At 35.2% G+C, this 20,820-nt stretch overlaps 1 protein-coding gene across 1 annotated transcript in view; it reads right to left on the reverse strand.

Annotated features, from left to right (window-relative positions):
- Positions 1-6,263: 6,263 nt before the first annotated feature.
- Positions 6,264-20,820, reverse strand: part of LOC108740431 (calexcitin-2) — a 133,503-nt gene continuing 118,946 nt past the window's right edge. Inside the window, exons 3-6 of the mRNA XM_018474746.2 lie at positions 20,632-20,684; positions 20,422-20,499; positions 11,218-11,430; positions 6,264-7,257 (exon numbers count right to left, since the gene is read on the reverse strand). Coding sequence (XP_018330248.1) covers positions 7,147-7,257; positions 11,218-11,430; positions 20,422-20,499; positions 20,632-20,684 — 455 coding nt within the window. The 3' untranslated portion in view covers positions 6,264-7,146. The remainder of the gene's footprint in view (positions 7,258-11,217; positions 11,431-20,421; positions 20,500-20,631; positions 20,685-20,820) is intronic.

Consider the following 20,820-nt stretch of genomic DNA (forward strand, 5'->3'; position numbering starts at 1 on the left):
CCGTCTGCCTTGGTCCAAGTTTTTCTGTGGTTTCCTTGGATCACTTAGGCAAATGCTGAGGCAGTAATATTCCACAGATAATCTTTCATTCTCTTCTGTCTTCATTTCGTCCGTCTCATCTTTCTCACCCGAACCACCACCCATCCATTCCCACGATTCCTGAAAGCAGGCTGAGGAGGGCCTTCCGCCATACCTTCCGACGTAGTCCGGAGGGACTGCACGCCCACCAGCATTGCTGGCTGGTGGGAATGAAACACCCAAAAGTTTTTTTTTTTATAAAACCAGTCTTAGAACTGATGAGCTTATGATGATGATGGTGGAACTCCAGCAAAAAGTTAAAGATTTGAACACATTGAAATTCAATTCTTTTATAAAAGGAACGGACAAAAATCAAGTGTTCTTCTGTTATCATTACCTCCTACAGCTGATGCAGCGTTTGGACATCTAAAAAGAGTGTTTCTAGAAATCCGGATGTGACTAACAAATCTAGATATTGAACATTGGGGCTGGAAGTATTTCAATAACATGCTTAGCCCAATAAGAATCAGTCAATCATCAGCTTCGGATACTTTATTGAAAACGTTATTTTGTAGCTGCAAGAAGGGATGTAAATAAGGTTGCCACTTTTCTTTTTATATAAATAAAGGACGTTGATTATTGAAGGTAGAAAAAAAAGTACGCGGTGTCAAAATAAAATACAATATTTTACTCTATCATCTTGCTTAAAAGCATAAGTATTTTTCATTACTTTTAGTAACTTTTAACAAATTAATTATTTGTGGTAATCCACTGCTAAACAATTGCACATCATTTTTACAGTCTCGATTTAAGTTAAAGTAAATAAGTAGTCATTGTTTATCAGATTTAGAGACGCTTTATTTCTTTTGTCTAGCCATTTGATATTCACCAAAGGAAAAACTCTCTCTGTAAATGCTGATGTGGCGGGAATCGACAGTAAAAGTGAAATTACAAATTTAAAAAATTATCATCAGTCTTATTAAGTTGTAGCTGACGATATTGATGTACTGTTATTATCAATGGCGTTATCGTTAAGGAATTATTTTTTTTTTTGACTACCGAAAAACAATATACCTACTACCAAGAGTTTACTCATCAAAGACAGACCTAAACGACTTTTCAAATATTAAAAAGGTTTATCTTCTGTTTATTCACGCGTTTACAGGATGCGATACAACTTCAGCTTTTTATAGATGTAAAAAATATTTTGTAAAAATGTTTAATAACAATGTTAAGTTACGTGCCGCAGTTGAAGTATTTATGATTTAAAATCAACGTGAAGAAGTACCTACTTTTTCAGGAAGGTATATTTTCTATTCTCGCACTGTATGATGCAAAAACTTACATGAATTGACGTGTTATAATGCTAGCTTCAAAGACGAAAAACCTTTAAAATTGCATCACTTTCTTTAACAGAAGATGCAGCTCAGCAGCACATTAAAAGGGTCTATTTATAGATACAACAATGGAAAAATTATTCACCGATACCTACAGAAAAATGGGACTGGAAAAAAGAAAATTATTTATACTTCATTTACTTTCTCTAGCGATGAGCTCCTTCCAATGTTTTGGATGCGCGCTGACAAAATCGTAGGTAGGGAGAAAAAAGCTCATTATACTCTCGACTCTTGTTCATTAAACATACTTTTTCATATAGTACCTGCCAAAAGTTTTGTTCAATCATGAATAGTAGTGCGANTATTTTTGTTTTGTTTTTATTTATTTTCATACAATTCTGTTTTGTCAGTACCGCTTCCATTTTAACTTGATATCAACAATAAAAAAATATAAACAGAAATTACACTTACCTTTGTGAAGAATGCCGTTTTTACACTTCTGGAAATTTTACACTAATCATTTATTGTAAAAACAGTGGAAATAATTGAAAAACACATAAAAATGTTGATAAATTGAAAATAACAGTTTATTCCTTTTTCTGAAATTCAATCTACATCAATTGTTGACAATTAATTCGTTCACTATCGATAAGTCAAACCTCTTCCCACAAATTCATTACATTTTCATATTGATAAGTTAGTAATTTAGTAACAGATAAAAAATAGATACAAATTACGAATATTACATTCATGTGATATAACACCTAAAACATTAAACATTTAACGACAACGGTTTCTTTTTTTTTTTGTTTTCGCATAAATTTTTATACGTTTAATGTTTATTAAAAAGTTCCCTCAAGCGCTGTTATTATTATAATAAGTATGTAATTTTATCATTAGAAATGCAGAAGGATATAAACGATTTTTATACCAACATTGCTTTACGTTAGTTATAAAAAAAGAACATCATTATAATAATCGTACGTACGTTTATCTTCTTTTTTCGTTCTTCAGTAGATATTCTTATAGACAGGACTCTAGTTATCGTACGTCCCCTTCAGAAAATCTATGAAAATTTGCCCAGAGGTAGATCTTGATCTTCTAAACAACTTTGGAACGAAATGTTGGTGCTTCTACTAGATTTTGATCTTTTAAAATTGGATTTTGTGAAAACAAAAAATTGATTTACTTGGTTAGGTTAGGTTTTTTAAACCCTGTTTCTGTTCTATCTAACCTTTTATCTATTGAAGAACGAATTTTTTTCGCAATCGCGAAATCTGTTTTAATTTTTCAAAGAAGTAATAGTCAAATACGTACTTACAACACAAAACGACGACCGATTAACAGCTAATAATGGTGAATATATACGAAATTGTTATCATTTAGTTTCAAATGCTCTAAATTCATGAGTCCTGTTGGAATTTGCCGTATACTTGTGTATCTGCAGCAGAAATAGACAAATATTGTGTGTGTTGAAAAGTTGGACAGAAAATGTATGACATGCACTAGTAGGTCATCACCACAAAATGTTCACTCGTGTCGGAAATTGCTATGAAATTGGTGTATGTTATAGAACTGTGGCATTTATCATAGCCGCGTTTTGGTCGATTCTAGGGAAAATAAATAATGGCAATTTTATGCCCTTTCAACACCTTCCAAAAGATCATCAATAAAATCGTCCAACAAATTTTTCACAAAAATAAAAAAATAAATATGTACTAAGTGAGACAAAATACCTATTTTACAGTTATTAATTTATATTGTTACGTATATAACACTTACTACTGGGTTAGTATGTCAATTAGCGACCGTTTAAATAGCGAAATCAATAATAACCGCAAGGTCGAATTCAAAATGGCGAAGAAGCAAATAATGCAGGGTAGTGAGGCGGCTTGACGTTAGGGTTACCAACTCGAAATTTTAGTTCGGAGATCGTTCGAATAATTTAAATATACAAAAAACAGGTTAAAATAAGTGCCGAATTTTGGTAATAATTATGTGTAAACTTTTTCACTTACGACAGAATTTTAAAATTTATTATTACCGCGATATTCATTCGTCTTCAGAATGATTGGTTTGGATACTGACTGAAGAATTTCAAAGCCTCTAAAATGTAGAAATAAACAAGTCTTTTTTTGATAGATTGATGTGTTCTTATTACTCCAATGACTTTTTGTATTACTATCAGTGATTAGAAACACTCACATTTGTGTGGAAATATTATCCAAACTTGACACTTTCATTTTTATTATCATTTTCTTTGCAGTTTTTTACTTGGAAAAAAGTAGTAAACAACTCAGTTTGATATTTAAAAAAGAATATGATACCCATTTAAATAATAGTTGCATATCGAAAATTATAAAATGCAATACTAATGTCAAATATTTTATTTATTTTAAGTAATTGTATCTACAACGTTTCAGTCCATTTCAAACAGCGACAGGGGTTTACATAAAACATATAAGCACCTTGTTAATTATTCAATAATTATTATAATTTGCGCATAGAGACTGTTCGTAAACTATGTCATTTAGAGTTCGCCATTTTGGACCCCTCATCTTCTTCGTAACGCTACGTCAAGTTTTCTACAACCCCCCAACAAACATGACACTATGAAAGCTAGATTCCCTCTATAAAGGATTCGATGAGATTATTTATTGAATACAAATACTACTAATCTATATATATAAAAAGTCTGCCGAGTCAGCTAGTCAAAAATAAAAATTATCTACATAAAAAAGTCTTAAAAAAGTATCCCTTTCCGCTCACCCCCTGTTTGCTAACATATTATTGTTTGAACTGTCCCTTCTAAAGCAATTAAAATATTATGTATACGTAGGTATATATGTACCTATATACGAGGGTGGATTGATAAGTTTCCGGCCTAACCAAGAGATGACGCCACTAGGCCTACCTTGAGGTGACATTCTATATTACCATCCTTGGATAGCTTGTAGCTATAGTTTCAGCCCGATCTCCTTGCTAGTGTAGGTTTGACAGCACGCTGAACAAGACGCCTCTGTGGTTTTCGTAAAAATGGAAAAGCAGGAAAATCGTNTAACCTATTAAGAGGCTTAGCAAATTTTTCTATCCCGATCAAATCGTAAATTGGTTTTATTATAAAAGACAGCAGATATATACAACTGAATGATCTTAATTCATTAATTTGTAATTGTAATATATGATTAATTTTCAATTTAATGTTAATCAGAAATTTATATCTCATGTACCTTTTATAGTAATTACATTGTGTGTGATAATCAAAAAGAACATTGCCAATGAAAAAACAATAAAATTTTGTTCTTTAAAATTGAAAAATCCAGAGTCCGGAGAAAACTTAATTTTTTTGGAATCTCCGGAATAAAACTGGAATTCTTTATTGAGCAACGTTAAAATAAGGTGTAGATTTGTATGAGGCTTTATAACTAGTTAATTAACTAACTGACTATTTCCAATTGACTCAAGGCTTACAAGTGTGTCTGGTTTTTTACGTCAAAAATTCGATTTAAAATGGTCACATTTTGTACTTTTAATAGAAGAAACAGGTTGTAAGAGGTAATTTGGCAGATATCGAGACTAAAATACGCCATCAAATGTGCACCCTCTAACATCTACCTCCATGATGCATACTTTACCTTGGATAAGGTAGGTGAACTGGATTATCATCATCGACATAAGGTCGTCAGTCCTAAAACTGGTCGGACACGCATCTCCACTCTTTCCTATACTGAGCTAATCTTCGCATTCCCTTTAAACTAGAACATCCCACATCCTTAACTATTCGCGAACAATAATCTAATCTAGATCTACCTATCTACACCACCTGACTCCTAATTCTGCCTCTAATATGTCTCTGACTAGACCTTCATGCCTGAGAAGGTGTCCTATCAACCTATCTCGCCTTTTTCTTATTGACTTCCATAGAGTCATCTGTTCTCCTATTCTTTCTAATACCTCTTCATTTATAACCTTCTCTATCCACGGTATCTCCATCATTCGCCTGTAACACTATATTTCGAACGCTTCTAACCTTTTCTTTTCCGCCGCACCCGTACAGTGCCGCGCTCCAAACATACACCTTTAACAATCTTACCCTACTGTTACTCCTTCCGTCCTGAAAAAAAAAAAACTTTTGGGTGTTTCATTCCCACCAGCCAGTAATGCTGATGGGCGGGCAGTCCCTCCGGACTACTCCGGAAGGTAGGGCGGAAGGCCCTCTTGAGCCTGCTTTCAGGAATCGTGGGAATAGGTGGGTGGTGGTTCGGGTGAGAAAGATGAGACGCAAATAAAGACAGAAGAGAATGAAAGATTATCTGTGGAATATTACTGCCACAGCATTTGCCTAAATGATTCAAGGAAACCACAGAAAAACTTGGACCAAGGCAGACGGACCCGAAATCGAACCGGCGTCCTTCCGAATGCTAAGCAATGGTCTAAACCTCTAGGCCATGCTGCCGTCCTGACTTATCTGACGTTTTAATTACCTTTTTTTTTATGTTTTCGTGGAAGAGGGGAAATCTTCAGAAGACACCCAGCCGTCCGTACGACTGGGTAGTGTCGGATTCCGGAGGAAGAAGTCCTCGGACCTACCGACTAAAACCCCTCTACCTCAGGCCGTTTTAGAACCAACTAGGGTCCTCTTCAGCCGAAGGTACCTTTCCGTCTCCTATATTTATATTCGCTCTTTCGCTGCTTTTTCTTCCCTTGTATTTTTATTTTACATTTGTTTATTTTCATACAATTCTGTTTTGTCAGTACCGCTTCCATTTTAACTTGATATCAACAATAAAAAAATATAAACAGAAATTACACTTACCTTTGTGAAGAATGCCGTTTTTACACTTCTGGAAATTTTACACTAATCATTTATTGTAAAAACAGTGGAAATAATTGAAAAACACATAAAAATGTTGATAAATTGAAAATAACTGTTTATTCCTTTTTCTGAAATTCAATCTACATCAATTGTTGACAATTAATTCGTTCACTATCGATAAGTCAAACCTCTTCCCACAAATTCATTACATTTTCATATTGATAAGTTAGTAATTTAGTAACAGATAAAAAATAGATACAAATTACGAATATTACATTCATGTGATATAACACCTAAAACATTAAACATTTAACGACAACGGTTTCTTTTTTTTTTTTGTTTTCGCATAAATTTTTATACGTTTAATGTTTATTAAAAAGTTCCCTCAAGCGCTGTTATTATTATAATAAGTATGTAATTTTATCATTAGAAATGCAGAAGGATATAAACGATTTTTATACCAACATTGCTTTACGTTAGTTATAAAAAAAGAACATCATTATAATAATCGTACGTACGTTTATCTTCTTTTTTCGTTCTTCAGTAGATATTCTTATAGACAGGACTCTAGTTATCGTACGTCCCCTTCAGAAAATCTATGAAAATTTGCCCAGAGGTAGATCTTGATCTTCTAAACAACTTTGGAACGAAATGTTGGTGCTTCTACTAGATTTTGATCTTTTAAAATTGGATTTTGTGAAAACAAAAAATTGATTTACTTGGTTAGGTTAGGTTTTTTAAACCCTGTTTCTGTTCTATCTAACCTTTTATCTATTGAAGAACGAATTTTTTTCGCAATCGCGAAATCTGTTTTAATTTTTCAAAGAAGTAATAGTCAAATACGTACTTACAACACAAAACGACGACCGATTAACAGCTAATAATGGTGATTTCAAAAAAAAAATTAAAAAAAGCAGTTGAACATTTAAAAAGAAAATGAATGCAGTGGGTAAAAAGTTTCTGCGGCTGCGACAATTAAAACTTTGTTTTTCCGAATATGAAGTTGCCTGGGTCAGACGGATTTTCGGAAGTGAAAAATTGTTTCCATAGTCCTTGGAACTGGTCAAAGGTCACAGTTTTATTGCCCTGTATAGAAATACATATAAAATAACACCAGCATTTGAAAGAGATACGTACAGCTAGACAGAAATAGCTTGACCCCTGAGATTTCGAGAGAACGGCGCAAATAAAAAGAATATTTAAAAGGAAAGAGATGCAGTTTGTCATTCGGTAATGTGCTGCGTCTCAAATCGGGCTCGTATTGTGCAAGTAAACTCACCCCAGGGTTTTAATTGTACCGGTAATATTTAGAGGAAAACTAATAATGTTCTTTAAATGAAGGAGATTCATATTTTTTGCATTTTGCATTTTAAATAACTTTAAACAGTTTGTCCACCTCCAAAATTAGGTGAAAATCATTGTTAATTACACCTGTTGTTGAAGTTTCGAATTCAAAGTTGCTTTCTGATAGTAAGGAGCGAGTTTGTATATGTTACCGGAAATGTATGAAAGCTAGGAATTGTATGCAATTCCGAGGCTATTTAGGATATCTATAAAATATTGTTTCAAAGATTTTTTAATACACACATATCCTCGGAAATGTATACATTTCCTAGGAAATGTCCGAAATTCCGATATTATACTAGGATAAGTATAAGACTAATGCTTTCTGTGAATAAAAAGAATAAAACATGTTAGTAAACTGAGAATCATAGTTATATGTGAATAGAATAAATCGCTTGATTGGATGACGCTCGCTCAGCTATCACATCTTGAATTTCCGATTGCTATCCCACTACAATATTAACTCCACGGGTCCCTATTTCTGTCAACTAATATTTCAACATTTTTCTAACTATTCTACGAAATATGTCGTTCCCAAAAAGTATTTAAATTTCATTTTTGGATGCAGTGGCGAAGCGTGAATTTCTGCCACCCGGGGCGAAACCTAAATTTACCGCCCTTCTTATTTTTACAATTATTTTTTATTTAAATCGGTCGGGATTGCAGTGGAAAGGTGTACAATGAACTTATATTTTTAATTTAGCCCTTGAGGAGATTTACGAAGAATGGTAAAGATTTCGGTTTTTCAAATAGATTATATCGGGATCTTTAGTATTTTTATTGTCTTATTCTTTCCATACCTTTGCAATAAGTTTCAACAACTCAGGATTCTGCATCAATTCGTTGATGGCATTTAGGAAATTTAAAAATTTTTAAATGTAAGTAGAATATAAAAAATGTCTTGTTTGTAACATACATATAGGCGAAATGTATAGTACACTAGACCACTCATGTTTCTACTTTTTGGTATGTTTTTCTGCAATTGTTACGATTTCAGCTTTTATAATCATAGTTATTCTACGACATACATTTTTGTACAGTGAGAACTTGTCCCTATCGTAAAGTGAACTGTTATGGTCCGACCATTCGACCTTCAGATTTTGTTATATTGGCTATAAAAATTTGCCATTTTTACAGTTAAGTACATGACAGTTACTTTTCAGAGATTTTTATCAACACAAAAATTTTGGTATTTTTGCCAACTAAGACGGTAATGTCTTGCTACATGGTACAAATTATTAATTACTGGTACAAATACACTTCATTTACTTTCTGTAGCGATGTGCCCCTTCCAATGTCTTGGATGCGCGCTGGCAAAATCGTAGGTAGGGAGAAAATAACTTATTATATTCTCGATTCTTGTTCATTAAACATACTTCTTCATACAGTACCTGCCAAAAGTTTTGTTCAATCATGAATAGTAGTACGAGTCGAAAACAAGCGTTAAAGCCTTTAATATGTCTTCAAATATAAATAAACATCTCGTTGATATTTTCAGTAGTAAATGGTACCAATAACAGCACATTTGAGCAATGCAATTGTAGTGGATAAAATGGTCATTTTTTCCGTGCAGTACTGTGCGGATTATACGCTCTTCACCGGTTAAGAGAGTTGTCTCTTTCCTTTTCTGGCCTACTGCTGTTCTTTTCTACTTTGCGCCGGTCAAACTGAAGGTCACATCGCTACAGAAAGTAAACGAAGTAGACCAAGAAATTGAAATATTTAACATTGATCTGATTCTATATAATATTGAAGAAAGCATTGTTGCCGCCGTGCAGGCCCATGGCCCTTTTTGCCCCTCCTCACGCTACGCTACTGTATGGATGGTTTTCCTTCATTTTTATTCCTTTTTCGCCGTTGATGAAACATTGAACTTTTGACACAATTACAGTCCATAAAAACCGCTTCATCACTTTTTGTATTTTTTGTTGTTAACCAAGGCACGAAAAGTAGGGAATGAATTTAAGAACATGGGATTTCAACTCAAATGATGTTTGGGACTGGGATTACAATTTAGACCACGTTTTATTCCAATCTAGCGTTCCCCAAAGGTATTAAATTCAAACAATGACCTTAATGACGAGTGCACCGATTTGGATCAACTATTAGAGAACGTTTCTATCATTTATTAGTGATAGCGATGGTGTTTTTTAGACTTATTCGCTTTAGGTAAAGTTGTTGCTACCATCTCTAGTTTTGTTGCTTGAATTTTGAAAAAATATGTTTCGTCATTTAATTTTTAAAGAATCAACATTAAAAATTTAACAGATGCAATAAATAGTTAAAGTGCTCAACCAAAATAAAATAAAACGAGTTCGTTAAAACGAAACTTTGATCTCTTCTTGTGAATAATAAAGCCTTTCATTTTACCTACAATATACAAGGTCTATTCAAAAAGTATCGCGAATTTTGTGTTTTTTCAAAAATTATTTATTTATTCATGAATATCTATTTTGTCTCCTTCAAAGTAATCCCCATCAGATATTATACACTTGTGCCAACGTTTTTTCCAATCCTTGAAGCACTTCAAAAAGTAATTTTCTGCGAACTTGTTCAGCTCCTCCTTCGATGACGTTTTTATCGAGAACAAGAACACGGGGCCGATCTGGGGAATACGATGGCTGCGGATTATTAGTGTGTTGTTTTTGGTCAAAAATTCGCGCACAAACAACGATGTGTGAGCAGGGGCGTTAACATGGTGACAAGTCAATTTTTATTTTTCCACAAATCCGGGCGTTTTTGGCGGATTGCTTTGCACAAGTTGCGCATAACTTGCAGGTAACATTCCTTATTGACCGTTCTACACTGTGGCAAGAACTCATGATGCACCACGTCCCTGCAATCGAAGAAAACTGTAAGCAAAACCTTCACATTCGACCTAACTTGGCACGCTTTTTTCGGTCTTGGCTCGTGCGGTAGCTTCCATTGGGATGATTGAGCTTTGGTTTCCATGTCATAAACATAAACTCATGATTCGTCACCAGTTATGACTCTCTGGAGCAAATTTGGATCGCCGCAGAGTTCAACAGCTCCTTAGCAATGATAATGCGATGTTATTTTTGGTCGATATTGAGTAATTTTGGTACAAATTTCGTGGCGACCCGTCTCATGATCAAATCATTGATAAAAATCGAATGGTAGGAGCCATTCGATATGTTTAGGTCGTCAGCAACTTCTCCTCTCTAACGATCATTGGACGATTGGCCAATATTATTTTCTTCACATCATCAATGTTTTGTTGTTGTTGACACGCTCGGGCGTCTGGCACGCTCTTCGTCATTCACATCTTCTCGGCCCTCTGAGAACATTATGTACCACCGATAAACGTTGCTTCGGTCGAAGGTAACTTCACCATATGCCATAGTCAACATTGGGAATCAGTCCGAGCACTTAATCCTATCTTTCACACAAAATTTGACACAGATTCTTTGATCCATTTTTTGGAAGAGGCCAAAATCGAAGACGAGCCAAGACACGTGCAAGCAAAGCAGCTGTTAAAAATTAACTGAACATTCAACATGGCCGAACTTCAGTAGATATGAGAGACATGAGTACCAACATAACGCCACAAAAAAATCGAATATACCTAACCCGTGGAAATTCAAAATTCACGATACTTTTTGAACAGACCTCGTATTACGTGCCTGCATCTGTATATATGTCTGTAAAAAGAAAGAAAAACAAAAGAAGCAATAAACTTACGCCCGATATTTTCTGGAAAGCCTCCTTACACTCGGATGCGTTAAGTCCATAAGAAGAGCAGACGCTGGTAAATTCGTCGCTGTCGATGCTTCCATCGTTACTAGCGTCTTCTAAGTCAAACATGAACTTCATGTACTGCTGTTGCCACTCCAGGGGATTGTTGGGATCTTTTGCGAAGTCGTCCCACATAGAAGACCACTCATCTACACTCACCTAAGACAAATTCAAATATTGCGTAAAATTGGCCAAAAACCAGTTGTAGCTACACACGTTTATGTACATGCGATAGAAGTTATACTTCTAGTTACACATGTACTTATTTAGTTAGTATTTTGACACTTGAAATTGGTCCTTAATATTTATGACTTAAAACCTTTCAAGTTATTCATTTACACCAGTAATGCAGGTGGGGGGTAAAGTCCTTTTGACCTACTATCTGATGCAAAGCTGGAAGGTAGGGAGGAAGACTTACTTTAGCTTCTTTTTATGAATCATGGGAATAGGTGACTATGGTAACAATGAAATATTACACTGCTTCAGCTTTTCTCTAAATAATCCCCAGAAATCAGGCTTGGACTCCTCCCGAATATTAAACGTGATCAAGACCGGAATAGATCATATCTGTAGCAAAATATTTTGGAACAATCTTCTAACTTCTGTCACAGTTGCTGTAATTCCTAAACTATGGTACTGCTCAAAATGTCAAAGAGATGAAACTAATTATTATAAGAAAGAGCGATTTCATCGGAAAAAAGTGCCTTATTTGACCGAAAGCATCTACAAACTTATAAGGATCAAAGTTATTTTCCGGAACTCAATTCATATTTATAACCAGAACAATGACCTGGACAGTGAGTTGCTCTTGGCATAAAGTTCGCATTTTTACAGAAATCTATTCGGAATTCCTTTAACGTTTCTCTGACGACGTGTATGGGTGATTAAAATCTCTAAATCGTTCCCTCTATAATTTCGAAATTCGTTGATGATGAAAAGCGTGTCGATAAAGCGCAAATCAATAAATCCGTCTTGGAGTTAAAATTTCGAAGGTCGCCGTTCTAGCATAATAGCAAGTACGCCATCATCATCATCATAAAGTCGTCAGTTCTAAGACTGGTTGGACATGCACCTCCACTCTTTCTTATCCTGAGCTAATTTTCCCTAAAACTAGAATAACCCACATCCTTAACTATTTGCGAACAGTAATCTAATCTGCGTCTACTTCTACCCCTCCTAACTCCCATTTCTGCCTCTAATATGTCTGACTAGACCTTCATGTCTGAGAAGGTGCCCTACCAACCTATCTTGCCTATTTCTTATAGACTTCCATAGAGTCCTTAGTTCTCCTATTCTTTCTAATACCGCTTCATTTCCAACCTTCTCTATCCACGATATCTTCTACATTTGCCTGTAACACATTTCGAACGCTTCTAACCTTTTGTTTTCCACAGCGTCCACCGTCCATGTTTCGCACCCGCACAGCGCCGTGCTCCAAACATTCACCTTTAACAACCTTTTTCGAATTTCTAAATTAACCGTTCGCGATCATAGAAGTGACTTCTTTTTATTGAAGGCAACTCGACCCTGTACTATCCTCTGCTTTATATCCCTATTACTCCTTCCATCCTGACTTATCGGACTTCCTAGATACCTAAAATCAGCCACTTCTTCTAATTTTTCGTCTTCTATCTTTATATTCGCTCTTTCCCTACTTTTTCTTCCCTTGCAAACCAGTATTTTTGTTTTACTTTTCATATAATACTGTTTTACCAATACCGCTTTCATTTTATTTAAAGCTATCTCTAAACTTAAACGAATCTATTCACAGCATTAGTCGCAACAAATCGACATTTTTCAATTAACGAATATTTATCCTTTATATGTTTATTTACATTTACTGCTAACCTATTAAGAGGCTTAGCAAATTTTTCTATCCCGATCAAATCGTAAATTGCTTTTATTATAAAAGACAGCAGATATATACAACTTAATGATCTTAATTCATTAATTTGTAATTGTAATATATGATTAATTTTCAATTTAATGTTAATCTGGTAATCATCAGCTGATTGAGTGCAACGTTGCAGGGCGCATTTCTTCGCCAGGGCCGGAATTGAATTTACCTGTACTGTCAACCAACAATAGACTTTTGAACATACAAACATTTACTTAATTTTCATGTTTTATAGTGCTATATCACCTTGTGCAAGCCCGGCACTTATTTCTGTTACACCCTGTACATACACCAAAGTTTTATTTAGTTTCCCAGATATGTTGTTGTTGTTTCGAACCAGTCAAACTTCATTAAATGTTGTCATTCCTTGATATAGAAAATCGAGTCTTGATTGTCGAATTCCCGGAAACTCGATTATACTTATGTGAGCAAAATCCGGGAAAATGTCGGTTGCACTTTAAGCGTTACAATTCTGAGAATTGTTACGTTTAGTTCAGAATCGAGTCACGATGACCTTATTAAATTAAATGCGCCATGCAGGCTCAATTTGCTCCCTTTGCTTCAATAGAGCACAGACACTATTTGCATTTTTAAAGTAACCGTACTACGTAGCCCTAGTCCTTCCGTTGCTGGAGACGGCACAATTACCGACTGAATAATAATATTGCACGAAACTTCTCCTGGGTCTTCTACTACGTATCCTATTAAGATTAATTAACCTGCGGCAGGGAATAAACGACGTCGCTGACGTGTATTTTAGGGAATGAAAATTCAACAGAAGTAATTTATTCGAATATATCTAGGACGAAAGGGTTTATGAGCGTCATCCTATCCAGATGGACTCGAGATTGTATTATACCTTCCTAAGGAATTCCAGACTTTCCTCAAATAATATCAATAAANCAGAAGGACAGGTTCCGTATTTCCAATGAAAATAAAAGTGTTGTAGGTTATTTTTTTTATCAATGATAAACCATCTGTCAATATATTTGTTGAAAACACTTGTGAAGTACACAGGAACCGTAAGTGATTACTTTTGTTATCAGTCATAACTACAGACGGATCAAGAAAAATTAAAATCGAAATTATCAATTTGTTTACATCAACCTACAATACGTAATGGAAAACGCTTGTACATATAAATCTTATCTGCTTATTTTTAACTTGTAAGGAGAATGTACACATTGAAATCTGATTTTAATAACAAAGTCAAAAGCCAAAATATATTCAAAGAATTTTACAAGAATCTATTATATGTATATCAGGCTGCCAAAAAGTCATCCTGTATATCCAGTAAAACACAGGGTGTAACAGAAATAAGTGTCGAGTTTTGCAGGGTAGAAACTAGAAGCAATAAACAGTCGTATGATGAGCAGTGCAGTTAATGACAAAATTTCGAAGCCGGTCCTGTGCGTGAATTGGCAGCTTAGGTGTCTATAGTTGGGACGTTCAAAATTGGCATAGTCCGCAATAAAACTGTCACACTTACTTACTTCTTTCAACATACTAACTAGACTACAGCGGTTGCTAACAGAATGCCTACATTTACTTATGGCAGACGTCACAGGGAATATCGTAAACAGAAAAGAGATGTCAGGTTGGAATTGCAGCGGACACTAATAAAGAAAAATGGATAACATTACATCAATTGATGTGTAATGGAAAGAGGTGCAGACAAACAGAATTGGAGCGTGTTGGCAGCATTGGATTTTAAAGAAGTTCAGCATTTTCAGGAATTTAAAAAAAATCAAGAGGCTTGTTTAAAGATATAATTCCAACACCAGGTAGTTATAAAGTCAACCCTGTTCATTTACGTACCTAAGTAATCTTTAACCGCTGCCTCGCTTACTATTATTTGGTTATCTCTTTTCACATTGTCTTTACTACTCATGAAGCATTTCCTAGCTTAGCAAGGGCATATTCAGAATGCAACAAATGACTACACTCCCAAGGGGAAACAAGAAATGAGATACATCCATTCTCACAGATAATTTATTGCCAACTTTAAGTGTCCCAATTATACTGAATAGCTCAGTGCCATAGAAGATCTGCAGCTACATGGATGGAGAGTGTAAACATTGCCAAAAATCCAGGTTGTCTATTAACATAAACACCTTGAATTACACTTAATCTAATCTAACAAAAGAAAAAACAATACATGAGCAAAAAATACGAAACATACAGTACACTGATAATCTGTAATCTGGTAATCATCAGCTGATTGAGTGCAACGTTGCAGGGCGCATTTCTTCGCCAGGGCCGGAATTGAATTTTTCTTACCTTGCAAACCAGTATTTTTGTTTTACTTTGCATATAATCCTGTTTTGTCAATACCGCTTTCATTTTATTTAAAGCTATCTCTAAACTTAAACGAATCTATTCACAGCATTAGTCGCAACAAATCGACATTTTTCAATTAACGAATATTTATCCTTTATGTTTATTTACATTTACTGCTAACCTAGTAAGAGGCCTAGCAAATTTTTCTATCCCGATCAAATCGTAAATTGCTTTTATTATAAAAGACAGCAGATATATACAACTTAATGATCTTAATTCATTAATTTGTAATTGTAATATATGATTAATTTTCAATTTAATGTTAATCTGGTAATCATCAGCTGATTGAGTGCAACGTTGCAGGGCGCATTTCTTCGCCAGGGCCGGAATTGAATTTACCTGTACTGTCAACCAACAATAGACTTTTGAACATACAAACATTTACTTAATTTTCATGTTTTATAGTGCTATATCACCTTGTGCAAGCCCAGCACTTATTTCTGTTACACCCTGTACATACACCAAAGTTTTATTTAGTTTCCCAGATATGTTGTTGTTGTTTCGAACCAGTCAAACTTCATTAAATGTTGTCATTCCTTGATATAGAAAATCGAGTCTTGATTGTCGAATTCCCGGAAACTCGATTATACTTATGTGAGCAAAATCCGGGAAAATGTCGGTTGCACTTTAAGCGTTACAATTCTGAGAATTGTTACGTTTAGTTCAGAATCGAGTCACGATGACCTTATTAAATTAAATGCGCCATGCAGGCTCAATTTGCTCCCTTTGCTTCAATAGAGCACAGACACTATTTGCATTTTTAAAGTAACCGTACTACGTAGCCCTAGTCCTTCCGTTGCTGGAGACGGCACAATTACCGACTGAATAATAATATTGCACGAAACTTCTCCTGGGTCTTCTACTACGTATCCTATTAAGATTAATTAACCTGCGGCAGGGAATAAACGACGTCGCTGACGTGTATTTTAGGGAATGAAAATTCAACAGAAGTAATTTATTCGAATATATCTAGGACGAAAGGGTTTATGAGCGTCATCCTATCCAGATGGACTCGAGATTGTATTATACCTTCCTAAGGAATTCCAGACTTTCCTCAAATAATATCAATAAAAAGTGTTCCAGTGACGACTGGTGCATGGGATCATAAATCAAACTTGTTCACTTCTATTTTTAAAAGAGCAAAACTACCCTTTTTGTCAGTTAACGTTAAAATTTTGGTGCTGAAAAGAAAAATATAAAAGCGTCTCAGGTATGGTATTAAGAGTAAAAGAACAGGGGCAGTAAGGATGTCAATAAGAAACAGGCGAAATAGGTTCTCAGATATTAAGGACTAATAAGTGACACATTAGAAGCAAAAACGTGAATTGAAAGGGGCGGAGATAGACCTAGATCGTTTCCATATAGTTAGAGATTCATTAAGTTGCTCTAATATTCGAGAAATACGAAATAGTGATGAGCAAAGCTGTTTTTTTACTAGCAAAACTAGGACCAAGACCGAACGACTAAGACCAAGACTAAAACCAAAACCGGGCGAGCAAGACGAAGATTAGAACCAAGACCGAATATGAGAGATCAAGACCAAATATAAAAAAAACTTTACCACTATTAGAAAAAAGGGATCTACAAGAATAATGTCCTCGAGATAAGGGTTCTTTGTTCCTGAATAACACATAGTTAAAATATAGTCAAACTTTTTTTCGATATTTTTTACTTCCTTCAAGTACCTTGTAGGTAATATTTTGTTTGCTAAAAGGAAGGGCAAGTTCTCGAGTTTTCATAAGTTTCACAACTATCAGCACTATTTTTGTTTAAAGTCATGACAATCTCGCATGTATGACAGCAACTTTCAGCATTTAATTTGAAATTAAGAAAAACGTATCAGATTAAATGAGTAAAACCAACACGCAAGACCAAGACCAAGACTAGAAGTATTTGAAAAAGACCAAGACCAAATAAACAAAACCAAGACCAATGCCAAGACTGGGATAGTCTTGATCTTATTCTTGCTTTGCTCGTCACTAATACGAAGATTACTAGAAAGAAGATAGGAATCAATATTCAATCAGTTATCGGCCTGAAAACTTCAGGATGATGATGATACAAGCATTGTAAAGACTGTCCATAATATGCATAATGTATTTTCAATCAACGAGTCCTGTCATCATATCCAAAAAGATTCGGGAATGTACTATCTTCAACGCACATGTAAATCGTATTGTTCAATGCAAGGTCGTCAATCCTAAGACACGATGGACACGCACCTCCACTCTTTCCTATCCTGAGGTAATCTACGCATTTCCCTAAAACTAGAACATCCCACATCCTTAACTATTTGCGAATAGTAATCTAATCTAGGTCTACCTCTACTCCTCTTAACTCTTGTTTCTGCCTCTAATATGTCTCTGACCAGACCTTCATGCCAGAGAAGGTGTCCTACCAACCTATCTCGCCTATTTCTTATTGACTTCGATAGAGTCCTCTGTTCTCCTATTCTTTCTAATATCTCTCCATTCGTTCATCACCTTCGCTATCTACGATATCCTCATCATTCAGTTATAATGAAACATAAAATTTTCTCGTCATTGTTTTAAGGACTAGCTTATAGCTTCATTCTTCACTTAAAAGGAATTATTTTATAACCTTTCTGTTGAGTTTTTCGGCACTACTTTAGTTTCTTTTTTTTCCTTATTCTTACATATAAATGTTATTACTATCGACCCGTTTCTTTTGTTTCAAGTTGTCTTTCTCACTCTCAAGCTTAAATTTAGTGTAGCTCATTTGTTTGGTCTTTATCAGTCAAACAATTTGTAAGATATTATCTTGTTGAAATGGAGAAACTGGAGACTAATGGGTCCGTAATGATCATTCCTTCCTCAGGCGGATAAATCTAATCGGTCAGAAGCCAGAAAACCCTTTTATTGCTGTGGAGGTGTTAAGCTCATAGGTGAATGAAGTCCTACTGCATATGCATTTAAAGAAATGGAAATTTTATTTAGTAATACGAGGGTGGATTGATAAGTTTCCGGCCTAACCAAGAGATGACGCCACTAGGCCTACCTTGAGGTGACATTCTATAGTACCATCCTTGGATAGCTTGTAGCTATAGTTTCAGCCCGATCTCCTTGCTAGTGTAGGTTTGACAGCACGCTGAACAAGACGCCTCTGTGGTTTTCGTAAAAATGGAAAAGCAGGAAAATCGTGCTGTCATCAAATACTTTTATTTGAAGGGGTTAACGCCGAAGGAAATTAAAAAAGAGATGGACTCAACACTGGGGACATCCTCCCCGTCATATTCAACCGTTAAGCAGTGGGTTTCCGAGTTTAAAAAGGGTCGTGTGAGCACCTCTGATGGGCCTCGCTCAGGACGCCCCGTTGAGGTCACAACTCCAGATATGATCGAAAAAATTCATCAAATAGTGCTGGGAGACCGCAGATTGAAAGTGCGTGAGATAGCTGAGACCTGTAAGATGTCATATGAACGTGTGCAACATATTTTGCACCAACATTTGCATATGGAAAAGCTCTGTGCAAGATGGGTGCCGCGTTTGCTAACAGTCGACCAAAAATTGATTCGAAAAAACATTTCTACCGCAAATTTGTCATTGTATAAGCGTAATCCAAGCGAATTTTTGCGTCGATTCGTAACCGTTGACGAAACGTGGGTCCACCACTACACTCCTGAAACCAAAGAACAGTCTAAACAGTGGATTGGACCAGGGGAACCAACTCCAAAGAAGGCAAAAACAATTTTTTCGGCGAACAAGGTTATGGCTACTGTTTTTTGGGATGCAAGAGGTATTATATACATTGATTACCTTGCAAAGGGTAATACTATCACTGGTCAATACTACGCAGACTTATTGCAACGTTTGAGCCACGAGGTGAAAATTAAACGACCTCATCTGGCGAAGAAAAAAATCTTGTTTCATCACGATAACGCACCAGCGCACACGTCAATCGTTGCGACGGCTAAAATCAACGATCTAAAGTTTGAATTGATGCCGCACCCTCCTTACTCTCCAGACCTAGCCCCGAGTGACTATTTTCTGTTCCCTAATCTCAAAAAATGGCTTGGCGGTAAGAGATTTGCGGACAATGAAGAAGTAATCGAAGCTGTAAATGGTTATTTTGAGGAGCTTGACGAATCAGTCTATAGAGATGGCATTAATAGACTGGAACACCGCTATGAGAAATGTATCAGCCTTGGAGGAGATTATGTTGAGAAATAAAAAAAAAAAATTTTTAAAAACCTTGTTTTTCTTGGTCAGGCCGGAAACTTATCAATCCACCCTCGTATACAAATTGTATTGTAGTTGACTAGACTTGATGCCATTTTGATACGAAATTATGTATCTTTGGCGTGATAGATGTTTTTGTTCAGAATTGGATGCATGAAGGTGAAGAAAAGTTTGCAGTCTAATCCTTTCAATTTATTGTTCCTCATAGATGGAAATTTAAATTCTCTAGATTGTTGAAATCCATCAGTTTGATGAAAGGTATAATCTTTGATATTTCTAAAACCGCGGAAAGAATACGCTTGAAAAATTACTGGCAAACATTTCACACGAATGCAATTTAACCCCTAAGCTTGTGAATGCCTTTTAAAATATTCCTCCAGTGTATCCAGAAAGATATCTGAAGAATACATTTACATTTTCATCAGTTACTCTGATAGTAACTAGACATTTTCATTTTCCACCAATAGTTTCCATGCATACAGTGAGGAAAATTTCTTAAATTTACCAATTCATCATTTAATGTACAAGGTCTGGCTATTAAATAACTAGACTGCCCACGCAGAAGGCGTCATGGAGGCGAAGGGAAGGAAATGATTACAGCGTTGGATAGCTGAAACTCGTTTTTGTCGCTAAAGTAGCATCTTTTATATAGAGGTTAGAAACGAACGTGCTTTTTTCTCGTGGCGATCAATGTAAAATTTCTCATTAAATTACCCAAATTTGGATCATAGAATCGAAGGTCTTCTTGTATTGGTCGGTACCCGGACCCCATCCTCTTAGTTTGCAAACTTTCTGAAATTGTATTTTTAAAATAAGTACTTAAAAATTCCTTAGTATGTACAAAGTAAATTAGATATATAATTGATAAACATTCTTCATCACTTCATTTATGTATGTATTAAAAATCATGAACACGTAATTTACCTCAATTGCTAACTCGAAATCTTTCTTGTCAATGGTACCACTTTGGTTTACATCTGTAAACAAAAATTAATTGAAAATAACTTATTGACATTACAAGACCTTAATATCTGTTTCCCATTCCGTTCTAGATATGAAAAAAGTACCTATAATTATACATAATTTTCATCAATCATTTTAGATGTTATTTGT

This window comes from Agrilus planipennis, unplaced genomic scaffold, assembly GCF_000699045.2.
Source record: "Agrilus planipennis isolate EAB-ADULT unplaced genomic scaffold, Apla_2.0 scaffold21, whole genome shotgun sequence".
NCBI lineage: Eukaryota > Metazoa > Arthropoda > Insecta > Coleoptera > Buprestidae > Agrilus > Agrilus planipennis.